General features: G+C 38.9%; 1 protein-coding gene across 1 annotated transcript in view; it reads right to left on the reverse strand.

Moving 5' to 3' along the window:
- Positions 1–23331, reverse strand: part of AGBL1 (AGBL carboxypeptidase 1) — a gene marked incomplete at its 5' end in the record, with an annotated part of 506902 nt that overhangs the window by 83249 nt on the left and 400322 nt on the right. The window contains 2 exons of the mRNA XM_027083140.1: positions 16616–16792; positions 21200–21331. Coding sequence (XP_026938941.1) covers positions 16616–16792; positions 21200–21331 — 309 coding nt within the window. The remainder of the gene's footprint in view (positions 1–16615; positions 16793–21199; positions 21332–23331) is intronic.

Below are 23331 nucleotides of genomic sequence, written 5' to 3' on the forward strand. Positions count from 1 at the left end.
CCCCTTTTCAAGCAGCAAAATGTAACATCCTCCTTCTCTGAACAAGGAAAGTATGCCACCCTATGTGTGACTCCAATGACATCTACCTCACTGGGCAGTAGCTTAGCACAAGTCCTTGTAGCTCCTCCACAGGGGGTAAAAGGCACAGAGGCAAGGGCAAAGGCTGAGAGCTGGCCAACTGGATTCGAATCCCTGATTCCTTACTTCATTTCTATGTGACTTTTGACAAATGACTCAACCTCCCTGTACCTCAGTTTCCTCATCTGTGGAAAAAAGATAAAAATAATAACTACTCATAAGGTGGCAGTTAGAATGAAGATGATGCTATAACACACTCAGGGAAGTGGTAGGACATAGCAGCAAGGAGCAGAGGCTCAAGGAGTGAGTCTGACTGGGTTCAGATCCCAGCTCTTTCAACTTACTCTCTCGCTGTGACTTTGGACACGTTACCCAACTACTACTCTCTGCTCAAATTTCCTTATCTGAAGAGGTAGGTGAAAAAACAACTACCTTAAAGGTTTATATTGACAGTTAATCTAACACATGCAAACATAAGAGTACACAGTAAGCTCTAATAAGTATCATGAAGTATTATGACGTCAAGGCCAAGTCAGGTTTAAGTTCATGGCAAGCACTTAAATAACATTACTAGTTATCCTTCACGGTCATGAATGCTTACTGTATGACTGTGAAAGTTGCCCTGCTAGATAATCTGGAAGTGCAGGGTAGGAGAGAAAGTGAGAGAGAGTGAGAGACCAAGCAAAAGAGAGAGATTTAATATTCCTTCCTCTTCTCCTTCCTGAGTGAATTTTGTAGAGTGTTATCTCTCAGATGAGAATGTTCTTGCCTGTGAAGCTGGACCCAAATCCATTGTTTCTATTCGGCACGTGGGGCATGCTGACAGGCAGCATGCTTGTGTGTCCAAATAGACACCGAGCATCACAAAAGCTCTTTCCACAGTGACGGCAGTGAAATGTGGAGCATGGCTTGCTATTCTTCATCACCTCCTTCCTGCTCCACCCTCACAGCCATTCTAGAACTTCTGAACTTCTGTTTCTTACCAGTGTTCTGAATGTATCAATACTAGTGATTCCTTTCAATCTACTCAAAAGAAAAGCAATTAGTGGATTTCACACCTAGTCTCCCATGAAACTTAAGTAACCGAGTGATGAAAGAAGAAGCCTTCCTGTGGAAACATATGCTCTTAGGAAATCAGTTCCTGGATTCCTTGAAGCTTTTTCCTCTTATCATCTGATTATTTTATGTTTAAAGGAAGTGATGTGGGTATTTTCAGACTTGAAATTTATTGGTTTTGCCTTCACTTCTATTTTATTGTTAGATTTGGTCACTTTTCTCCTATCTTCCGGTTCCATCATACTCCAGCTTGCTTCTAATCTCGAAACTTTAGGACATTAGCACAAATAAAATTTCTAGTTCTGGTCTCTAACAATTTTTTTTTTCTTAGAGAAAATAGTAGCCCATCTTGTTTACATTCCCCAACTGAAACACCATAGTGTTTCTTTTAAAACACTTTCAGAACATTGTGGCAATTTTTAAACTTCAGGAATCACAAAAGTCTAGGGTTTAAAAGATCATATAGACAGTAAATCTGTTTCTCTGGCTCTGGCATGTTCAAACACCTTTAGAGTTAGAGGATAACTGGATATCATCTAGTTCAATTTTCTGATTTTGTAGGTAAGGAATCTAAGACTCAAAGAGGGGACACGGGAAACTAAACAACTGCAGGTAAGCAATTGTTCTCAATTATGGGTGGTTTTGACCCACGAGGGGACAACTGGCAATGTCTGGATACATTTTTGGTTGTCACAACTAGAATCTGTTACAGGCATCTAGTGGGAAAGGCCAGGGATGCTGCTAAACATCCTACAATGCACGGGACAGCCCCTCGACAAAGAATAACCCAGCCCAAAGTGTCAGTAGTACTGAGGCTGAGAAACTCTGAGCTAGAGAGATTACTGCCTCAGTAATCTGTTTAATGTCTCATGCTAACATATACCCAGAATCATTTCCTAAGAAACTCATAATCCAAATTAAACTCATATCCTGTGTCCTTGATGAAGCCTTCTGGTTTCCATTTCACCACTTTCTTTGGCAATCTCTTTAATGTTTCCTAACTGAGACTACAAATGGTCTTATTTCTGTGCCAATGTTGAGCCAGTGAGGAAGTATCTATATCAAGGAGATTTGTGCGGAGGAAGATTTTATTTCTGGATTATATTTTGGGGTTGATCATGAACAGCTATACTCAACCCATTCATGAGTGACGGAGGAGAGTCTGAGGAGTGTTAGGACACAAAAATTGATTTGTTATGGTAACTGGCAATGCTTTTCAGTGGTAAATGAGATTTCAGTTGAATGATAAAATGATGATCCAATTTGGAAGTCAACCCTATGGTTTCAATGGCCTCTTTTAGGACATCATTTCACAAAAGCTAAAAAACAAATTGACAAACAAACCTATGAATTCCTTTCTATGACAATATATCTGAACAAGAAAACATAAGAAATGTTGCCATTTGATCTTCCCATTAGCTGGTCTGGGGGAAAAAAGAGTAAGAAGGAGCCTATCAAAATTGTGAGATGCAAGAATTTGAGAATTAAAAAAAAATAAAAGTGGTCATTATATTTCTATTCTGCCTTCCTTCTTATGCTGAGTTGACTTTGCATTCAGCTTAAATGTGCTGTATACATGGTTAAATTAAAAAGCCCAAGTGGAAATACAACTTCTCACACTGACCATAAGCAAGGAGTCAAGGCCAAGCCAGGTTTTAACTGGGTAAAGATATTTTGTAATATCCAATTAAACAAAATTTTTTAAAGCACTTAGACCTAGAAATTCTGGTTTGGAACTCTGAACTATTAGTTGAAAATACTGGTGGTGAGTGGGGAAAAGTTTATAGATTAATATCTTCTTCTTAGAGTTGCATAGAACAGCCAAAATTTTGGAAGCAAACTAAATGTCTAACAATTCTAACTAAATTGTAGTGTGATAAATGTAATGTCGGAAAAAATGCAGGTGTTAGAAGCATGATGTTTTCAGAGAAATGTGGGAAATTCTTATGATACAATGTTAATTAAGAATAAATAATTCACAAATATATGTACTGACTGATAACAAGTTCGTAAATATGTGCATATGATCAAAGTCTAGAAAGAAATATCAAAGTGACAAAAGAAATGGAAGACATAGACACAGGTTCATATATTTATGAGCCATACTACTTTTCTTATTTTGTTCCCCTAAACTTTTCTATAATATGGTTAGAAAAAAAAAAAGTATATATAGTTAAATTTGACCCAGGTCTCTTTTCTTCAGTTAAAATAATACCAAACATATAGATTTGCATTAGGAAATTAGTAGCATTAAGGAAAACTATAATAAGAATTTTGGAGTATATAGAGGAATAAGCATTAGAATCTAAATTAAGGCACAATAAGGATAAGGTCAGTGGTGTTGAAGCAGTAATGAGTGTATGTTAGAAAGTTTCTCATAAAGTGAATACAGCAATTTCACATTCTTTTCCATTAATGGTCTGATCACAAAATCAAGAACGTCACAAAGGGAATTGGCTATAGAGTTTATCCACCAAGCCAAACTCTGTTTCTTTAGATTCTTTTGTAATATCCAAAGTAGCAGTGAGTTCCCTCGCCTATGTATACGATCATCCTTTCTCTCTCACACACGCCCACAAGATGATTCCCCTTCCTACATTTCCTATCTTGAATCCAGTCCAGAAACCTGGGAGTCATCCTAGAGTCTTCCCACTTCTTCACCCCTCACTACCTCATTCAGCCGATCATCAGCTCTGGTTAAGTCCACCTCCTGAATATTTCTTGAATTTGTCTCTCCTGTTTGTTTCCAAGACCTCTGCCCTCCTTCCAGCCATGGACGGTTACAATAGCCTGACTAGGCTCCCTGTCCCCAGTCCCAGTCAGCACACAGCTGTTAAAGAACAGATATGATCCCATTACTTCTCTTCTTAAATCATACTGATGGACACCTTTTATCTTTGAAAGTAAACTCCGTCTTCCTTAGGATGGCTCAAAAGGCTCTTTTTTACCTGACCACTGCATACTTCTACTACAATTCTCCCTTAAGTGTCTGAAAATCAAGTCATATCACTGAATGGAACACATTTTTCTCAGCGCAATTATACCGAGTTAGAGAAAGCAGAAATATCAGCTTTCTCATTCTAAGCATTATGATAATTTTAATGCAATCGAATATCATATTCACATTTTTAACAGTCATAGTTCATATTTTAATATTACATTACCAGTAAGTAAAATCCCTAAATACTTTTTTATAAACTTTCTTGTACTGGAGTGATTTCTTTTGGTTTTAACCAAATGCTGGACTTCCCCATTATCCATGTTAAGTTCCTCTTTTGATATTATGCCCAGGATTCCATTTTGCTAAGATCTTTTTAGACACAAATTTTGCCGTGTAACTCAATAACTGCTTATCCCAGCTTTGTGACACCTGAAAATTTCTTCAAAGTGAGGCAACATGGTATAATTAAAGAACACAGGATTTAGTGTATTCTAATTTTAAGTAGAACACAGCCTAAATTCTAATTCCACCACTGACAAGTTATCAAGCACTTGGAATGCCACTTAAATTTTCTTCATCTTTGTTTTCATGTCAGTAGGTTGAGTCTAGCAATAGATAAGGGAGATGTCCTCACCTTCCCCTTGAAAACTCTTCCCTGAGACCCATCGGGCTGTTCAAGTCTTTTGAGCATGAGCCACCTGTTCTCCTTACTTGGCTCCTGCAATAAACCTTTCTCTGCTCTCTCTTTATCTGTATAGGGTTGGCCAAAATGTTCATTCAGGGTTTTTCCATAAGATGTTCCAAAAAACCTGAACAAACTTTTTGGCCAACCCCAAAAATATATATCTGTGTGTGTGTGTGTGTGTGTGTGTGTGTATGTATACATATATTTATTACATTTATATATTATATATATTTATGGGAGAGGATAGTTAGCAGGATGACAGTGAAGACAAAGATTGGTTAGTATTTTGTGTCTACTAAGTGCTTTACAAACAAATAGGCTGAAGAAGGTATAATCATTATCCCCATTTTTCTGATGAGTACACTAAAGGTTAAAAGGAATAAATAATGTACCCAAAAAACAATCAATACATGATGGAGCTAGTGTATAGACATGCTAAAGGCCATGTGAATGTAATTATCTTCTTACTTTTGTCTGAGTCATCCACTGTTAAACAGATAATTCTTTATTTCATCAGTCCTCTACAGATGGGAATTAAGGTTGTTTCCATTTTCTCACTATTAACAAGTAGTGATATCCTCATATGTGGTATCTTTGTGCACTTCTGGAATTAAATTTCTGAAGTGAAACTTTAGGATCAAAGGTTATGAATATTTTTGTTGAATATTGTCAATTTGTGTTTTATAATGTTTATGATTAAACATATAAAAAGATTTTCTTGGGAATTGTATAGGACATATCTTAGGTGCCTCCTCAGATTCCATTGGTGACATGAGCTGCTGGACCCTCAGTAGTGAGCAAACTTTGCCTTAAGGGCCCCCAGGTCTGTTTGGGCCCTCACAGCTCCACACCCTGGGGTGGGCCAGTTACATTCCTAGGAGAACTTCCTTCACTGCTGCTACTATACAGCCAGGCCCACCAGCCTCACATCCTGAATTTCTGGCTTCTCTCACCATCTCTGGACTTGTATGAGTGGCTGCAAAGAGGGCCAGATGGTTCAACTCTCTGGGCTCACACTTTGACTAATGGGAAACAGGAAGGGGAGCTGTGTGCAGCAGGCAGATAAATCTCTCCTTCTTCCTTCTCCACAACCCCTCTGGGAAATTGTTCTGCACACAGCCTGTCCAGATGCACCCCACATAGCTGAGCAAACCTACCTGCCTGCTTTGACCAGAAATGCAACACTTGGCATTACTTTCCCTCGTTCCTGGCTCACATTTCTTATCTCATACTTTCATTTTCTCTCACACTAGGTCTACGGCAGTTTTCTGGCTCTCTGAGATAATAAAGTTTATGAAAGTGTTTTACAAATTATAAATGACTATGCAAAGGGAGGGTATTTTTATTGCTGTGATTTTTGTTGCTTTCAGGAATACTTGGGGGTATACAGAAATTCATTTCATAAAATAATCAAGATTACCCTTATTTACATTCCATCATTCATTATCAGTCTAAAAAGGATTTTGAGATATTTTTGATCTTTCTGATTTGACGTGTGCCTTTAGGGAGGTGTAGTAAACTATAAGCTCCATAGAAACACCTGCAGAACATTTCAGGTGCTTCCTGAAGGAAGGCATGCTAGAGAAAGGAGTAGGATATTATACTTGAGTGCTCCAGTGTACCCGGGTTTAGCCTAATACACACCCCCAACATGGAATTCCATGGAGATTTAGAAATATGAAATGAGAAAAAAGTAGCATGAAAGGAAACTAGGATGAAAGAAAAGTCAAGCATTCCCCGACCCTACCCTACTTTCAAAGTAGTATCTTCTACTTTGTCACATAAGTTATCCTCCCCAATTTCACAAAAAAATTAACTTGTGGATAATTTATATTCAAGTCAACCAAAATTGAAGGAAGGCCTAAATTATCTCCTTCTGTGTTCTCTTATAGCACCCACTTGTTTTATATTACTCTCTGTTGTTATTGCTTACTTAATTAACTTCCTTTCTGGCTGGACTGGGAAAGTAGGAAGCTGTCAATTCCACTCTCTGTCATATTCTTAGCACCTAACATACTGTCTGGATTTTTTAAAATGCTTATTGAATGATGAATGAAAGAAAGAATGAATGAAGAATGAAGGTGAATTGACCATGTATCTGACTTTGGCTAAGTGTTTTTAGTTTTCTATATATATCCCCAAGTCCCAAACTTCAGCTTAAAACAAAGTAGATACCTAATAAATATGTGTTAACTAACTGATGAAACAATGATAAATTTATATAAAAATATCTAATTCCTACCTTCTGACAACACGGTTCAAAGTATTCTAAAATGTTCTCTTCTCATTTACATTCAGGCAACGCAGGTGAATAAAGAGAATCACTGCTTAGTTTTATACATAGAAATTTCTGAGGCTGCTCCATTGACGTGAAGTCATGGTAGAGAATATCAAAAAATTGCTGGAGGAATAGAACTATTACCTGCCCCTCCTAGTCAAGGAGGGTATTGTGGTCTGGGGTCCACTCCATTTTGTAGAGGAGAATACCCTGTGGATAATACTTTCATAGCCTGAACCCTCCCTTCTCAGCACATTTGTAAGGAGATGCTAGTCCAAGGAACTCAGTCATGTACCAAGAACCAAAGAAATGCATCTCAGGCTTGGCCAATCCTTTTTCTCTATGTTGCAAGCGGAAAAACAAACAAACAAAAAACCCCAAAATGAAAACAAAACCAAAAAAACCCTAGATTAAATGAATCCTTTCTTTGGTTTTATATCTGCTCCCTTAGGGCATCTGGCTTATTGCATTTACATTAATCACATGAAGAGAGTAAGATTTAGAGATAAACCGTCTTTTCTTCTCCCTTGTCCTTTGAAGCCAAATTATTTTTAACGGACAGAGGTCATCAGAGTCTCATTGGATTATCCTATGTGCCAGATTTTGTCCTTATTTTTGATACAATGAACCATTTCCTACAACGGGCATATAAAATTCACTGCTCCCAGGGTTTTAGAAATCCCAGTAAAGGCCCCTGCTGGTAACGTTATTAGCATCTCTGCCTCTTGATTTTTATTTAATTCCTTTCAATATTCTATCATAATGCTGACAGACTTTTTGGAATGGAGGGCCACAGAATGAGGACAATATTTCACTACATCATTAAGCCTGCAGTGGGTTAATAAATGGCTCATCATGTGCTTTGAGATATACAAAGAGGTTAAAAAACAAAAACAGAACACTAAGGCAACACTTGTTGAATCATATTAATAAGAAAAAGGGGACTGACATGAATGATTCAAATAGAGGTTCATACTAAAATGATACCTTAGCATCTGGATTTCATATTTGTCTCAACAAAGGACTGAAGTTGCATTTCAATGGTAAAGCAGGCGTTTGGGAAATGGTCCTCTTTTCTAAGCCCTAGAATGGGGACGGTTGTTAGAGAATAGAGATGCAGGGGGAAAAACAACAAACTCATCTAGCATTAAAATGTTGCCACCGATCAACAAAAGGTCTCATATTGGGGATTACTTTCACCTTTTAAATCACGTCCACATACAGCATCTCATTCTAGCGCACAAAATTTCTGGGAACTATGTCTTTGCCTACCAGAAAAGTTAGAACTCCCTAACTTTTCCCTTTCTTCACCCCTAATCCTTTCTCACCTCCCTGCCAACCAAGGATGCTCTAAATCAGTGCTTTCCTGGGAACACGGATCACCTGGGGATCCTATTACAATGCATATCCTGAAGCAATATGTAGGGCCTGAGACTGCACAGATCCCAGGTGAAGCTGAGGCAGCTGCTCCTCAGTCTAAATGACCACCTGTGAGAAGCAACATCCTGAAAAGATTAGTGTCCTATGTGCAATCACAGAAGATTTAGACTGAAGTTACTCCAGTACACACTTAATGAGATGCATCACTGTTCTTGTGCTAATTGATAAGTAGAAGAAATAGCGATTCAGACTCCACTTGATTTTCACCAAGTCAAGCCAAGCACTTCTAGAGCTGATTTAAGAGCAGACACTGGGAAGCTGTGATGGGCCATCTGGAGATCTTGGATTCAATAAACTAAAGCACGAGCCCTTAATCTTCATGCTCACCTCGAACATGAATTAGCTTTGAAATATCATTAACCAAATTAAGTCAGTAAAAGCTTATCTAAAGAGATATTAATTCTTTTTTCAATTAAACATGCTTGGAGGAAGAGATGATAGGAAAAACAAAGTCATGCTTCCTAAAATGCCGTATACGAGAAAGTAACTTGGCTTTTAAAGAAAATATCTCTTTAAATACATGAGGTTTAATAAATTACATCCCAATTGACTCAACAGTTTGGTTTACTGCACTGAAACTGTATAATTACTGTTTTTGCTCCACCCTTTAAAAATATCTTAAAAACTGTAGCCACTCTTCCCAGAAAAGTGTACATATAGGCAAACAATTTTGTATATTATTATATCAGTTCCTAGACACTTTTGTTCTACAGGCAATTTAAGAAACTTTAACCTGGTGGTGTCTCAGAAGTTAGAAAAACGAACGAACAAACAAAAATGTCTTTCAACTCTCACTGGGATATTAGACATTTATTAAATACAACTTCTGTGGGAGAACTAAGTCAGTTACCTAAATGTACAGATGAAACACACACACACACACACACACACACACACACACACACACACGCACACACATCAAAAAAAATTTTTAAAGGTTGGGGGGAGGCAGAGAATTTGAGACTTTACAATAAAAGCCATGGAAAATTCTCCATAAGCCAGAGCAAATCAGGAGAAAGAGAACAAAAACAGAAACCACAAAAACTAGTTTCAAAACCACCTCGCCTTTTACCTCTGGGTATCCTGCCTCATCTCTCAGTGACTGAGAATATGAGTTTCCAGGGGTGCTTGATGAAATGCAGATTCCTGGTCCATCCCCCAGGTCAAATGGAGACATGGTTCAGAAATCTGCATTATATAAGATCCCTAGGTAGTTCTTACATTAACGTTTGAGAAATACTATTCCTCAGTTTACATTAATGAAATTAAGATGCCCCCAACTCCCACTCAGAGCTCAGAAAGAGTTACACTCCAATATGAGGCTGCCCACAGAACAGGAAAATGACTTCCAAGAGAATAATGATCGGAAACATATTCTTGAGTTGTGCCTGTGATCAGAATAGGCTTTTAAATTCAGCAATTTTGGAGGAATTTAAATCTGTTTCCTGTCCTGTCTTCCACACCTCACTCTTCCCCTAGAAGCAGGCTCACAAATTCCCCTTCCCTTTCTCTAGAACCTCAGCTATAAATTGACTATTATATAGCTTAGACTGCATACGAAGTTTGATAGAATAAAGGGTAGATAAGAGAGGAAAGGTCTAGATAATACAGACAGAAGCTGTTTTGATATAGCTAAATCCATAAATATAGATATATGGATATCAGCCTCAGTAAAAGTCAAAGTCTACCATTCTCAACGCTGGCTTCATAGTAAAGTTAATAAAATCACAGATACCTAAACTCTAACCCCAAAGGTTCTAATTAAGAAGATCTGAATAAGACAATTATAGATAAAAGTTGGAGTCTCAGTGTCTTTATTTAAAATGAAAAAAGAAAACCACCATTGAAAATTCCTATATACCATCAATAATGGTACAAACAATAAGTAAGTATGAGTCTTTACTATGAACATAATGATAAATGTTTTACAGTCAGTTGCTCATTCAGTCTTAACAGCATCTCCATAGGCAGGAATTGTGAGGAAACCACTACTACAACTAAAACTCATAGAGGTCAGGTTTCAAAGTGATGACTGCTAAGTGCAGAGCTCTCCTTAGAACTCTATGTCTGACACAGAAACCCACACTAAACAATAAACCGTACTTCCTGTATAAATCTATGGAGAACTGCTGGTAGGTACATATGTTTGTGCATACATGTGTGATACACACATATAAAATGTGTGTGTGGTCAAAGAATGTGTGTGTAGACCCTGGCAGAAGGGCAATTTTGCAACTTGGGACATTTGAGGAAGAGAAGCGTCCTCAAATAAAGACTGGTGAAGTCCAAAGAGCTGTGTGAGAGCAATAGCTCTCTAAGGGGAAAAGGAGAGCTGTCACTAGGAAGTGAAATGAGTGTAGGAAACAATGTAGAACTTGCCTAATTCAAACTTCAATAGGTTCTTTCACTGAAGACCAGCTCCGCTTGCTCCCCCCATTTTCCTTGATGGTAGAAAGCCTCTACGTCATAGTATTACATTCCTCCAATCCCTCTTTGTTTACTCTGGAAAGGTCAAAAAAGAAACAGGTCAAGTTGGATGAAGGGGTGTGACAAGATGGGATGGATGAACAAAGCCTCCTGACAACTAGCTAATTGGTGCTAAGAGCAGAGCACATTCTCCTTGGAAAAACCACATGCCCAGCAGTGGTTGCAGAAGATTTTTAGGGGTTTCAGAATCATGCCAGGTCACCCTGATCTAGGTAACCCATAAGCCCCATGGATACCCATCAAAGGCAGCCTATTTCAAACATAATTTACCAGAGACTATGCCCATTTCTCAGTTCTAATTATGCCTTCTTATTATAGTCAAGAAACCCCTTGTTGCAGATTTACTTAGTGGTAGCCAAAAGCAGAAGCTGGGTCTCCTGTTTCCAAAGCCCAGGGTTCCTTTCCCCAATGACATTCAACTAGGCAGAAAGCAGGGGCGGGAGGGGTCAGATGTGCCTCCAGGGTGTATTCAAACCCTGGTTCTGAAATTTATGAGCCGTGTGGCACTGAGTAAGTTATTTAACCTCTCTGCCTAAGTATCCCAATTTGTAAAATAAGGATGATGATGACGACGACGATGATGACGATAAAAGCAACTTTGCAGTTTTTTGTCCTGTGGTAGCAAAAAATGGAGTAAGTTTATAGCTGCAAAAGGCTTAACACGCAGTAAATACCATAGACGTATTTGTTATTATTGCTTATTTAAGGGCACTGCATGTTATAATACTCAAGCAGCACTAATCAGCATTCATTAATTACGGCATGACTCTCCAATTTGTCTTCCAAAATGCTCCAAGAAAATCTAAACTCTTTAATTTCTTGATCATGAGGTAGAGAGAAAACAAGAGTAGTTACCATTTTTTGGGGGATTCACAGCACAGAAATATGGAAACAGAAATAAAAACCTCTTTTTGGTTCTTGGATCTAAATATTCTGTACTTTCTTGCCTGGACCAGTGTACTAGGTTGAATAGGTCTCCCCAAAATTAGTGTCCTTCCAAGAACTTCATAATTTGACCTTATTCAGAAGTAGGGTTGTTGAAGATGTAATTAGTTAAGATGAGGTCATACTGGAATAGGGTGGGTCCCAAATGCAATATGACTGGTGTCCTTATAAGAAGAGGAGAGAAGACACAGAGACAGAGGCAGACAAGTGGAAATGGCCATGTGATGACAAAGGGAAGAGACTGGAGTGATGCGTCTACAAGCCAGGACACATCAGAAGCTAAGAGAAAGCCCTGGACCAGATTCTCCCCTAGAGCCTTTAGAGAGTATGTGGTGCTACCAACACTTTAATGTTGGACTTCTAGCCTCCAGAACTGTTACAGAGTAATTTTAAGCCACCTAATTTGTGGTAATTTGTATGGTAGCTGTGGGAAACTAATACACTCAATCTCTCTTCTGGACCACAACAGCAGTAGAGCACCATTGCAAGAGGCCCTGTACCTAGCTGCAGTCTCTCATTCTGTGTGGGCCGTGTTCCCAAAACAGCTAAGGGGAGCAGAATGTGAATGAGAGGGCACCGGGAGGCTTGAAAGCCAAGTTGAGATGATTTAATTTCTTCTATGAATTTGTCCCTATCAAACCATCTTCAATAGCTCAAGTGCTTAGTTCCAACATTTATGTTTTCTAAGTTAAGCCTTTGTGAAATACTGTTATAATTTGTTTTGCGGAAGGGTTTTTGGGGAGCTCTCACCATAACACCACCTATGAGTGGTGAGAAAAGCAGAATTGGGCAGAGGAGGAGGTTGAACCTCAGTGCAATTGCAACAGAGGTCCCCACCAATCCTACAGGGAGTTCTGGAGCTGGAACGGCACCCCCTTTGGAGTTTTCCCAACTAAGGCTAGGAGGCCAGGCCATTGTAACCCCACATAGACCAGCCATTGGATGCAGGCTCACACAGAGGAGCCATGGCTTTGGTCAAGAGGGTTTCTGCCAGCTACAAGTAATTTCTGGTGATGGACACAGCTGTGAGCCACTGGGGAAATGAGCACCTCTTCAGGGGGATCTAGGAGGTACATCCCAGCATCTCTCACATGCACAGTGGATGTCTTCCTTTCTAATCATCACCTGTTATTAAAATGTGGCCATGTGAAATTCCACACCTGGACTGGAATCACCTTACTCGGGGAAAGAATCCATCAGATGCTCTCAAATCATGTATATAGTGACTGGCCTAAGAGGTCTCAGAGTTGCATTCTTACTCATTTCCCTCTCTCACCCATGTATTTTCCATTTCTACCAATGACAGCAACTCTTAAAAATCTCCATTTTAGAATGGTGTCTAGTCATATTTGGACCATGGTGATTTCTTCTCCTTTTTCTAGTTATCCATGGACAGAGGAAAATCATCTGACCCTATCCGGAAATCACCATTCATTTGCTCACTTATCCATTCAGTCATTGGTCAGTCAACACAGATACGCAACAACTATTCTATACTAAAGAAGGCATTGAGTATAGAAAAATGAATGAGGAGGTTGTCAAAGGCCTTACACGTCAAGATGAGGAGTTGATTTTCTCTAGACATAATGAGGGTTATGGGCAGTACTTGACTTGAATAGGTTTGGGTTACTGAAAGATCCTTCTGTTGGTTGTAAAGAGGATGGATTGCTTGAGGGTCCACAATACAAGGCAATCAGTTGCAGGTAGGGAATATTAACACCCAGTTGAGTCACCCATCTTCTGTCCTTCCTCTAAGACCCTCTTTGCCGTCCCATGAGTCAGCAGCCCTGTCAAGGAGCATGTTAACAGCCTGCTTGGGTGGGAGCTTTTACATTATCCTCCTAAGCCACAAGCAGCCCACGGGACCCAGTCACATGCCTTCGCATGTGCAAACACACCATGCATGCAACTCCAGTTCGCAAACACTCAACTCTGTGTGAAGCACACAGCTGTCCACATAGAGTCTGAAAAATGACTCTAAAAAATGAGCCCCCAAAGGATACATCATTCCCTTTTGGCTTTTCCCTTTAACAGCCTCCACAGCTTTGGGCCAGTCCCTAATACGGAAAATAAATCTCTCAGTGGATGGGACATCCACATTAAATACAAATTATGGATCAAAGCATATAACCTAGCAGTAGAGACTATATCCTCCAAACAACAAAAGCCAGAGAAGTTTGTTTTTTTTTTAATTAGCCAACTATAGACTGGAAAACAGAAGGGAAAATATCATATTAATAATTATGATTTGAAGGTGATAGCTTATATTCTTTAATGCAGTTCCAACATAAATGTCACTGTAAGAAATATTTCATTTCAGTACTAACAGATCAGGTACTTAGTGTGCTGGGAGAAATGATCGGAACTACGTTAAAGCCGCATTAACCAGAGAAACTGCAAAAATGTTTATATTCTTATGAAGGCAGGAAGGAATGCCCCTCGTGGGTATATTTAAGTATTTTCCATCTTTTGTGTAAATGGTAATGCTAAACAAAAAATGGAAAGATGGCCTTAGAATAATAACCTCAGGACCCAACTGGGACTCAGCTTCTCAATGTACAAAATTCATTTGCAGTATGTTCAGGATGGAAATTTCTATACTGCTTTATAGCTTGTAGTCTTCATTATATACCTCAAACAAAAACCACCAAAACACCCAACTGTGGGCTGGTTTCATTTCCCCAGGGTGCCCCTCCACCCCCCCAATATAAAATTACTCACCATCCTCTTGGTCACTATCTGCAGTTCTGCTCAGTTACTCGACAATGTTTGTAACGACAGAAAAACAAAGGGAAGGGGAAAACCTATCCAGTTCAGAGAGGTGTTTCATATAGAGAATAGGATTTTTAAAGCAAAGCCAGATCTGGCACTGTTAGGGCTTTTCTCTAGTCAGCTCCTTCTCCATTCTTCCTTATAGAGACCCCATGCAAAGGCCATGTGGAAAATTTCCCAGGGCAAACGCTGAGCCCATATCTGAAAGCTGTCCCACTGGACAAGCCTCTTTCACTGTCATTTCCGACAGCCAGTATGTATGTTGCATGGAAGACGAAGAGTTGGTGAGGGCCTGAACCTATGAGTCATTTAGTTTTCAAACGACAGCTTCAAGGGCCTTTGAGTGTCTGGTTGATTTACTGTGAATGGCATTGATACTTATGTGACTAGAAGCTGTTAGCCTGAATTGGTGCTTGGAGAAACAAAGTCAATGAAAGTCACAAATCCAATAAATCTGTGAGGGATGCATGGAGTTGTCTTCAAGAAGCACACAGCTAGAGAGGCACAAGTCTATACCCATAAGGTCTTAGAGTCACAATATTCCAGGCTTATTTTTTTTCCAGTCCTATGGGTTTTGAATGTCAAGAGAATGAACAGATTCCTGATGATATAACCTCCAATTATATTTGTATATGTATTTTCTTTTGGCCTTTACAAAAATTTTGTCTAGTAGGAAGGAGACGAATCTTTATTAATATCTGCGTTTGATATATGAAATGTATAGGTTCAACAGAGGTAAGCACTTTGCAGCATGGCTGGTAAGTGGAAGAGTGAGGTCTTTGGATGCCCAATCCCATGTCTCTCCAACAAGCTCACTCTTCTTATTCTGCATTGGATTAATGTGGATAAATATGGATTAATTCAGTCTAACAGTTTATTAATTCAGTAATAATAACAATTCTTTCAAGCCACTGTGTAGACAAAACTAACTGGCTATTTAATAGAATTAATAGGTCAAAATGGGTGGTTCAGTAACCCTGTGTTGAAAAATCTCTTTGACCAGGTGGGAAGTTAGATAATGTTCATCACCTGTCACTCCCTGGACTGCCTTTGATAGTTAACAGATTTCCGCAAGCACCAGATTATGGAGATGCCAAGCACTTCCTAGCAGTTCCAGGAAAGTATCAAAGCCAACACAACGAGCTTTAAGGCTGGTGAGGTCCAGGTGTTCTTGAGGTTGAATAGAACTCACCAAGGAGTAGTCTGTCAGCTTGCCTAATGAATTTAAAAGAGTCTATTACCCTGGCACTGTCACAATGTCCCTTATTTATGCTCCTCTAGTGAGGGAGTGGGACAAGCAGCTAGAACAGCCCACTGTAAGAGCTAATATAGCTGTAGAAAATGACTTATATGAGCCATTTCCCTCGATGCTAGAACCTGAGTCCTAGCCCCACTCTTCTTGGGGAGACCCACATCACGCACATGCTTCTGCTTGCTCTGGTGATAGTAGGATAACAGAGAGCTGCTAATTTAGATAAGCACAGAAGACAGAGAAACACAATCCACATATGTCTTGACAATATCTACATGCTGACCTATGTCTTTTTTATGATGCATAGGGGACTGGTCCCAGTTGTTGCAAAAGGAAAGAAAATGTTCTCATGCATAAAACAGGGCCAGGCAGAGGTTCCATAAAAGCCGGGTGTGCCTGTCTGAGGGAGGCTCCCCTGCCACTTGCTGGCAAGGGCAGATGATTGAGAAACCACATCAGCAGGCATGCACAACCTGCTTCCAGGATCAACGCAGACTGTGCTGCCAGGGAAGACAATCATTGAACTAGCTCTTCAGCAAGATCAGGGAGCTGGGCCAGACTTTACCTGGAGACTTCTTCCTCTTTCAGGCTAGAGAGCAGGAACAAGAGGTGTGTGATAGCTCTGCATTACAGTGTAGTGCTGCCAGACAGAAAGCATGGATGTTTCGCAGCCTTACATACCTGATAGGGGCCCTGGTTGCAGCCACAGTAGCTGCTCTCCATGGTGTAGCTTCTGGACACCCCCATCTCTCTCCACACCACTACCCGTGCTGTGGAGGCTCGGGATTTCTCCACGAGGAAGCTGCAACTGCTTAAGGTGAATGCTGGTGCTAGTTTATCAAGGATTTTGGGAAGAGTCTACAATTAAAAAAAAAAAAATGATGATGAGTTGCCGGTGATTGGGGCTATGCATCATAAAAAACTTCTCAGTATGTATTAAGCATCTCAATACATTAAACACTTAATATGTGCAACTATAAATCTTCTATCTATCCTGAGTAATGGACACCAATTTTTTTAATACTTTTAAAGATGAGGAAACTGAGGCTTAGAAAAGTTAGAAAGAAATAGTTCAAGTCCAACTACAAAGTGACTGGAATGGGATCCAAATGACAATATGGCCAACTCCAAAGAGTATGATCTTTCAACCCCATCTTCCTGCATCACGGTGGACCAAGGTTGCAACATACATTCAGCCTCATACATTGCTGAGTTGAGTCTCATGGAAAGCCACAGACTTCATAGGGAACTGAAATTTACAGAGTAGCTCCATCCAGCCTCACTGTTTTCTAGCTGAACTTTCCTTATCTCAGACATACGGGCCATTGATGATTCTTAAGCAGGAGCACATATAATGTTCACTTGTTTCCTGAGAGACTGGAACTGCCAAAATGAACATTTCAGTCTCATTCTCTGATCCATAAATCTGAAGCTGGACCAATTATAAAACTTCTAAAAATTCATACTCTCTGGATTCATATGTACCATCTTTTCCTAGGGTAGAAAAGCTTTATGTGAGATCACTTAATTTCCATTTAGAAAGCATCAGTAGACCCTTGCCACTCTCCGACTGACAGAGAGGGGACTTCTAGTCACTGGACCCTTCCATCCCCCAAAGATGATGTCTCAGAGTTGAAAGTATACCAAGTCTTTGGGACAGCTGAAATACTACACTTAGCTCAGAACTTTTGTGACATGAACAAGAAGGGTTTTCTCACTTCAGTTTTGACAGAATCTCCAAAACATAATATAAACTATATACATTAGATAAGAAACAGTATAGCATCGGGTCTTTGGACAAATTATAGGGACAAGATGGAGAGGCAGAACAAATTGATGAGAACATAAATTAAGGAATTATTCTTAAGTAAATGCAGTTTTGTTCATTTCTAGAACATAGAGCAAATCTTTTAATATATTGTATCTCTGGTTCTTATTGTCATGTTTAACATAACCATTAACTATATTAATATAAGGATTAATATAATTATTATATGATATATGATATAAATATATATTAATGTAATTATTAACATAACCTACTATGATCTCTAAGTTCTTACATAGTCTCCAGACCTAAAGCATCATAATTTTAAGGGAAATGAAATGCTAATGTTATCCTCAGAGTTTCTCCAATTGTCTCCTAATTGATTTTATCTATCCACTCTTGTCCCTCTCTCCCTGCAATCCCTCTCCCCATTTTTCTCCTTCAGAGTACTCATCACAATTACAGTTAAATTATTGTGTATGTAATTTGTTGTTTATTTTCTATCTCCTCTGCAGCCTAGAAGTTTGTGTCTTGTTCACAGGAAAATTTCTGCACATGAATCTATGCTGCTTGTAGAGGGTACTTCATAACTACTCACTGAAATAAATGGAATCTGCTAGTCCAGGCCTTTAGAGGACTGCTTAAACAGACATAAATAGAACATATATATATAAGTATAGATATATTTTTTTAGTTGCTATATATATATATATAAAATACGATCAAGAATACATGAAGGTAATTATAATTTATCAGTGTTTTACCTTGGTGTGAAAACTTAATCTGACATCATTTAAATGATCTTTGCTTTCTTACTTAGGTGAACCTTGTTTTCTTAGCTAGTACGGCCCCTCTCCAAATAACCACACACTCAAATTAACGGCGTGCATCTTGGAGAGCTCTATGAGCTATGATCCCTTCACTGGAGCCTGGAGGCTGTGAGATTTACAAAGTGCAGTGGCAGTACCCTCTTACACCTCCATAGCGGCAATTTATCCACTCATTAAATAATGGGCTCCAAACTATCTCATTTACAGTAAAGTCCTCATTGCATTTCCCTTTTGATTTCACACAAATAGATCTATGTCAGAGTGAGTGATGAAGATGATGATAGCTGGAGGCTGTTTGTTTGTTACGTTTTGTTTTGTAAATGAATAGGAAATTGATGAACTCTACATATGAACTGATCCACTGGAGACCTGCTTCAGTGTTTCCTGGGGTCGCCCCGGTTTGGGTGGGGCAAGAAGGCTTGGGACATTCAACTCTTCCCCTGACACTTGCTCTGTAACTTAAACTTAATTTCAGTTTCCCAAATATTAAGATTATAATAGATATCTTTTCACTGAATGCTTACTATGTATTTTGCGTGCAGTAATTCATTCAATCATCACAAGTCTCTGGGGTAAGCTTTATTATTATCTACGAATATTGTTAACTTTCTTTTGGAAAAAGAGAGCTAAAACTCATGGTGACTCTATATTTAAGATTGGATAGTACAGATTCTTTTAGTTTGAGATGTACCACTCATAAGAGATCATTTTACACAGGTCAGCATGACCTGCCCAGATGAAAGTTTTAATTTACTAAACTAGTTTCCTAAGATAAAGCAGTTAAGCTTCTTGAGCTTTATCGCCAGTGCTCTAGCTGAGCCTTAGTGTAAATAGGACATTGAGGATAAGCTGTTGGTTCAACTTTATGGCCTTGGGGGAACTCTACTGATCAGTAGCAGTCATGCTTCTAATAGACATGAATGAAGAGGGTGAAAAAAAATTCAGGACACAGGGAAAGTAATTCCAGGTGAAATAGTAGCTTGGTGGGTTTTTACCTCTTTTAATACTCACTAACCCTGTAAATGAAGGTATTTCACACACAGTAAATTCATATATCCAGAATAATAAGGGATTTAGAAGAGGCTGGTACCATCATAACTGATATCGTGATTTGTAGTAAGAAATATATATTGGTTCTTCATCCCCAGTTCTGACATGAGATTCCTAAAACATTTGCAAATTCCTATGTGATCAGAGTGGTAGGAGCATCTTTTGTTCTAATAAGGTGACTCTGGGTGGGCTCCTGAATGGTTCCTGGATCAGGGCAGATCATCACTTCTCTAGGAAAGAGAGAGGGGATGGAAATGGAGTTGATAAATGATCATGCCCATGTGAGGAAGCTTCCGTAAGATCCAAATAGTATGGGGCTCATGGAGCTTGCAGGTTGGTGAACACATCCATACACTGAGAAGTAATGCACCCTACTCCCAACTCCACAGGTACAGAAGCTCTGGACCCTTCCATATCTACATATCTCTTTATCTGGCTGTTCCCATCTGTATCCTTTATCACATCGTTTAATAAATTGGTAAATGTAAGTAAGTGTTCCCTTGAGTACAGTGAGCTGTTCTAGCAAATAATCGAACCCAACAGGGAGGAGATCATGGGAACCTCTGATTTGTAGCCAAGTCAGACAGAAGTTGTGGGTAACCTGAGGACCTACTACTTGCAGCTGGCATCTGAAATGGGGGCATGTCTCCTGGGACTGAGCCCTTAACCTGAGGGATCTGGTGTTATCTCCAGGTAGATAGTGTCAGAACTGAGTTAAATTGTAAGATATCCAGCTGGTGTCACAGAATTGCTTGGTGGAGGGAAAAATCCAAATATTTGGTCCCCAGAAGTGTCATAAATGAAGTATTCTGTGTAAAAGTAAAAGAGAAAGACACAGGAGGAGAACTAGGTTTTCCCAAGACAATAATTTTTCTCTTTTTCCTATATAAATTTGAAACAAGGGCCAGTTTTTATTTTGTGGTTGGATAACTTGACCTCTTCTACCTCTTCCTAATATTCAGCAAGCAACAGCCTGTTTACTTTATCCTGACAGGAAGAAGTCCTTCCTTCCTTACCTCTCCTTAGTCTCTTCTTGGGTTCAGTGTGGGGATAGTTGAGCTCCAACTACTGGAACCCAGAAAAAATAGAATTAGGTTCAGCGGGTCACTGTTCTACTTTTTATAGTATGCTCAAGCAGAGGAATGTGGATCGTCTAATGCCTTAAATTTTTTTCATCACTTCGTATTTATTTAAGATCCTTTCCAATTCAGCATCATTTTGTTCCTTCCATAAATATAATACCTAACAGGGATGGTATTTTCACTATCCTCGTTTTACAAGTGAAGAATGGGGGTTCAGAGAGGGAGTGTTAATGGCTCATAGCCACACAGTTAATAATTATAAAGTTAGGTATTAAGATGAGGTTTCCTGTCTCCAATTCTCACATCCTATGCACTGTATCATATCATATAGAAAAAACAAATTCAGAGTAACCAGTCAAGAAGCCATTATTCATCAAAAATGTGGAGAGGTTACACATGCCTTCAACCTGCTTGTACTATAATCCTATAGTTAAAATAATCAAAATGCCTATTTAGGAAAATAATGGTTGAGGCATGTCTCAAAGGCAAGCGTATGGACACAAAATATCTGGTGTCATCCACCGTAATGACTTACCCTGTAGCTGACATCTTCCAAGAGATTGGATATGCCCACAGCAGACTCTGCCTGCCACAAAGTCTCTTTGATGCTACAACCGTAAAGGAACACATTCCTCTTTTGGGAGTGACCATGGAAATCACAGAAGACCTACAATGGCCAAACAAAGGAGAAACTAAATCTATTGGTTTCTTACATGTTTAAAATGTCAACTTTCTTAGGTAGATACTGTTTACTTAGCAGAACCAGGCACACAAGGACCACTGGCGACTTTAGCAAGAGTTCTGTTGGTAGAATTATCAGGAAGGAAGGTAGATTGGAAGGTGCTTAGGGTTGAACAGAATAAAAGGAAATACGAGTCACATGTAGCTCTTCTGACAAGTTTACTTGTGACAGGGGAGGACACAGGGCCAAAACTGGAAGAGGAAATAAGAAATAGGCTTTAATAGTTCTTCCTTACAGACAGACTCCAATGAATAAAAACAGGAGGAATGAAGTAAATAGAAAATCACCATTAGAACGCCTCTGTAATAATTGTTGCTGGCAAGATCCACTGATGAATGCCAAAATTAGTGAGAAAGATTTGTGGAGAAAAAGGATTATTTGCATAGTGTCAGAATATCTCCAAGATGTTAACCAAGATGTTAATTGCAAAAGGAAAAATAGTAACTTTACAATGGAGAAACCCAGCAGACATCACCCTTAACCAAGCGATCAAGGTAAACATCACCAGTAACAGACACACTGACAAAATTCATATTGAAGAAAAGTAAAAATATGACCAATATTTTTAAAATCATCATGGTCATGAAAGACAAAGAATGTCTGAGGGACTCTCACAGAGGAGAGACTAAGAAAACATGAAATCTATATACAATGGGGATCATGGATTAGATTCTGAAACAAATAAAAAAACACTGGTGGAAAAGCTAGTAAAATCCATATTAAGTCTATAGTATCATTTATACTATTGCTCTAATATTATTTTTCAGCTTTGATAATTGTACCATAATTGTGCAAAACATTAGCATTAGGGGAAACTGGATGAAGTATACATGGGTACTCTGTGCTATTTTTGGAACTTTTCTAAAATTGTTTCATAAAAATGAAACAAGTATGCATCATAATATTTAGTTAAAATCCAGAATGCAAAGTTGGGTTGTTTCAACATCAAAAATAATTCAATGTGATTCACTCCATTTACATACTAAAGAAAGAACTAATATGATAATCATAATAGATGCATAAAAACGTTTGATAAAATTCAACAGCCATAAAGGATTAAAAAATAATACACAATCTTGGGACTTCCCTGGTGGCACAGTGGTTAAGAATCCGCCTGCCAATGCATGGGAAATGGGTTTGATCCCTGGTCTGGGAAGATCCCTCATGTCGCGAAGCAACTAAGCCCATGTGCCACAACTACTGAGCCCACGTGTCACAACTACTGAGCCCACGTGCCGCAACTACTGAAGTCTGCGTGCCTAGAGCCCATGCTCCACAACAAGAGAAGCCACCGTAGTAAGAAGCCCGTGCACTGCAACAAAGAGTAGCTTCCACTTGCCACAACTAGAGAAAGCCTGTGCGCAGCAACGAAGGCCCAACGCAGCCAAAAAATAATTAATTAATTAATTAATTTTTAAAAAACCTCTTTAAAAAAAGAACTAAAAATAAATGAAAATATTTAAAAACTAGATATATTTCATTTAAGAATTTCTTTAGATCCAAAGACACCAGGAAGAATGTGAAAAGGCAAACCAGAGTGAAATAACATATGTGCAGTACATACATCCAACAGATGATTCATAGAGAGAATGTATACATACATCAATAAGAAAAAAAGCAACTCGATTTTTAAATGGGCAAAAAACTTGAATCGATATTTCACAAAAGAGAAGTTCCAAATGGCTATTAAGCAAATGAAAATGTACTCAACCTCATCAATATCAAGGAAATATAATTTAAACACCACAGTGAGATGCCCCTGCATTTAACATCATGAAAAGACAATACCAAACGTTGGCTGGGATATGGAGCAAGTGAAACTCTTGAAGCCAGCTTGTGGGACTATATCTATACCACTACTGTGGAAAACAATTCTGGAGTGTCTTCTAAAGCTGAATATACACATATTCTAGAACCTGCCCAAT

Source organism: Aethalodelphis obliquidens, unplaced genomic scaffold (assembly GCF_003676395.1).
Source record: "Aethalodelphis obliquidens isolate GAN/ISIS:26980383/991018 unplaced genomic scaffold, ASM367639v1 scaffold49, whole genome shotgun sequence".
NCBI classification, from domain to species: Eukaryota; Metazoa; Chordata; class Mammalia; order Artiodactyla; family Delphinidae; genus Aethalodelphis; species Aethalodelphis obliquidens.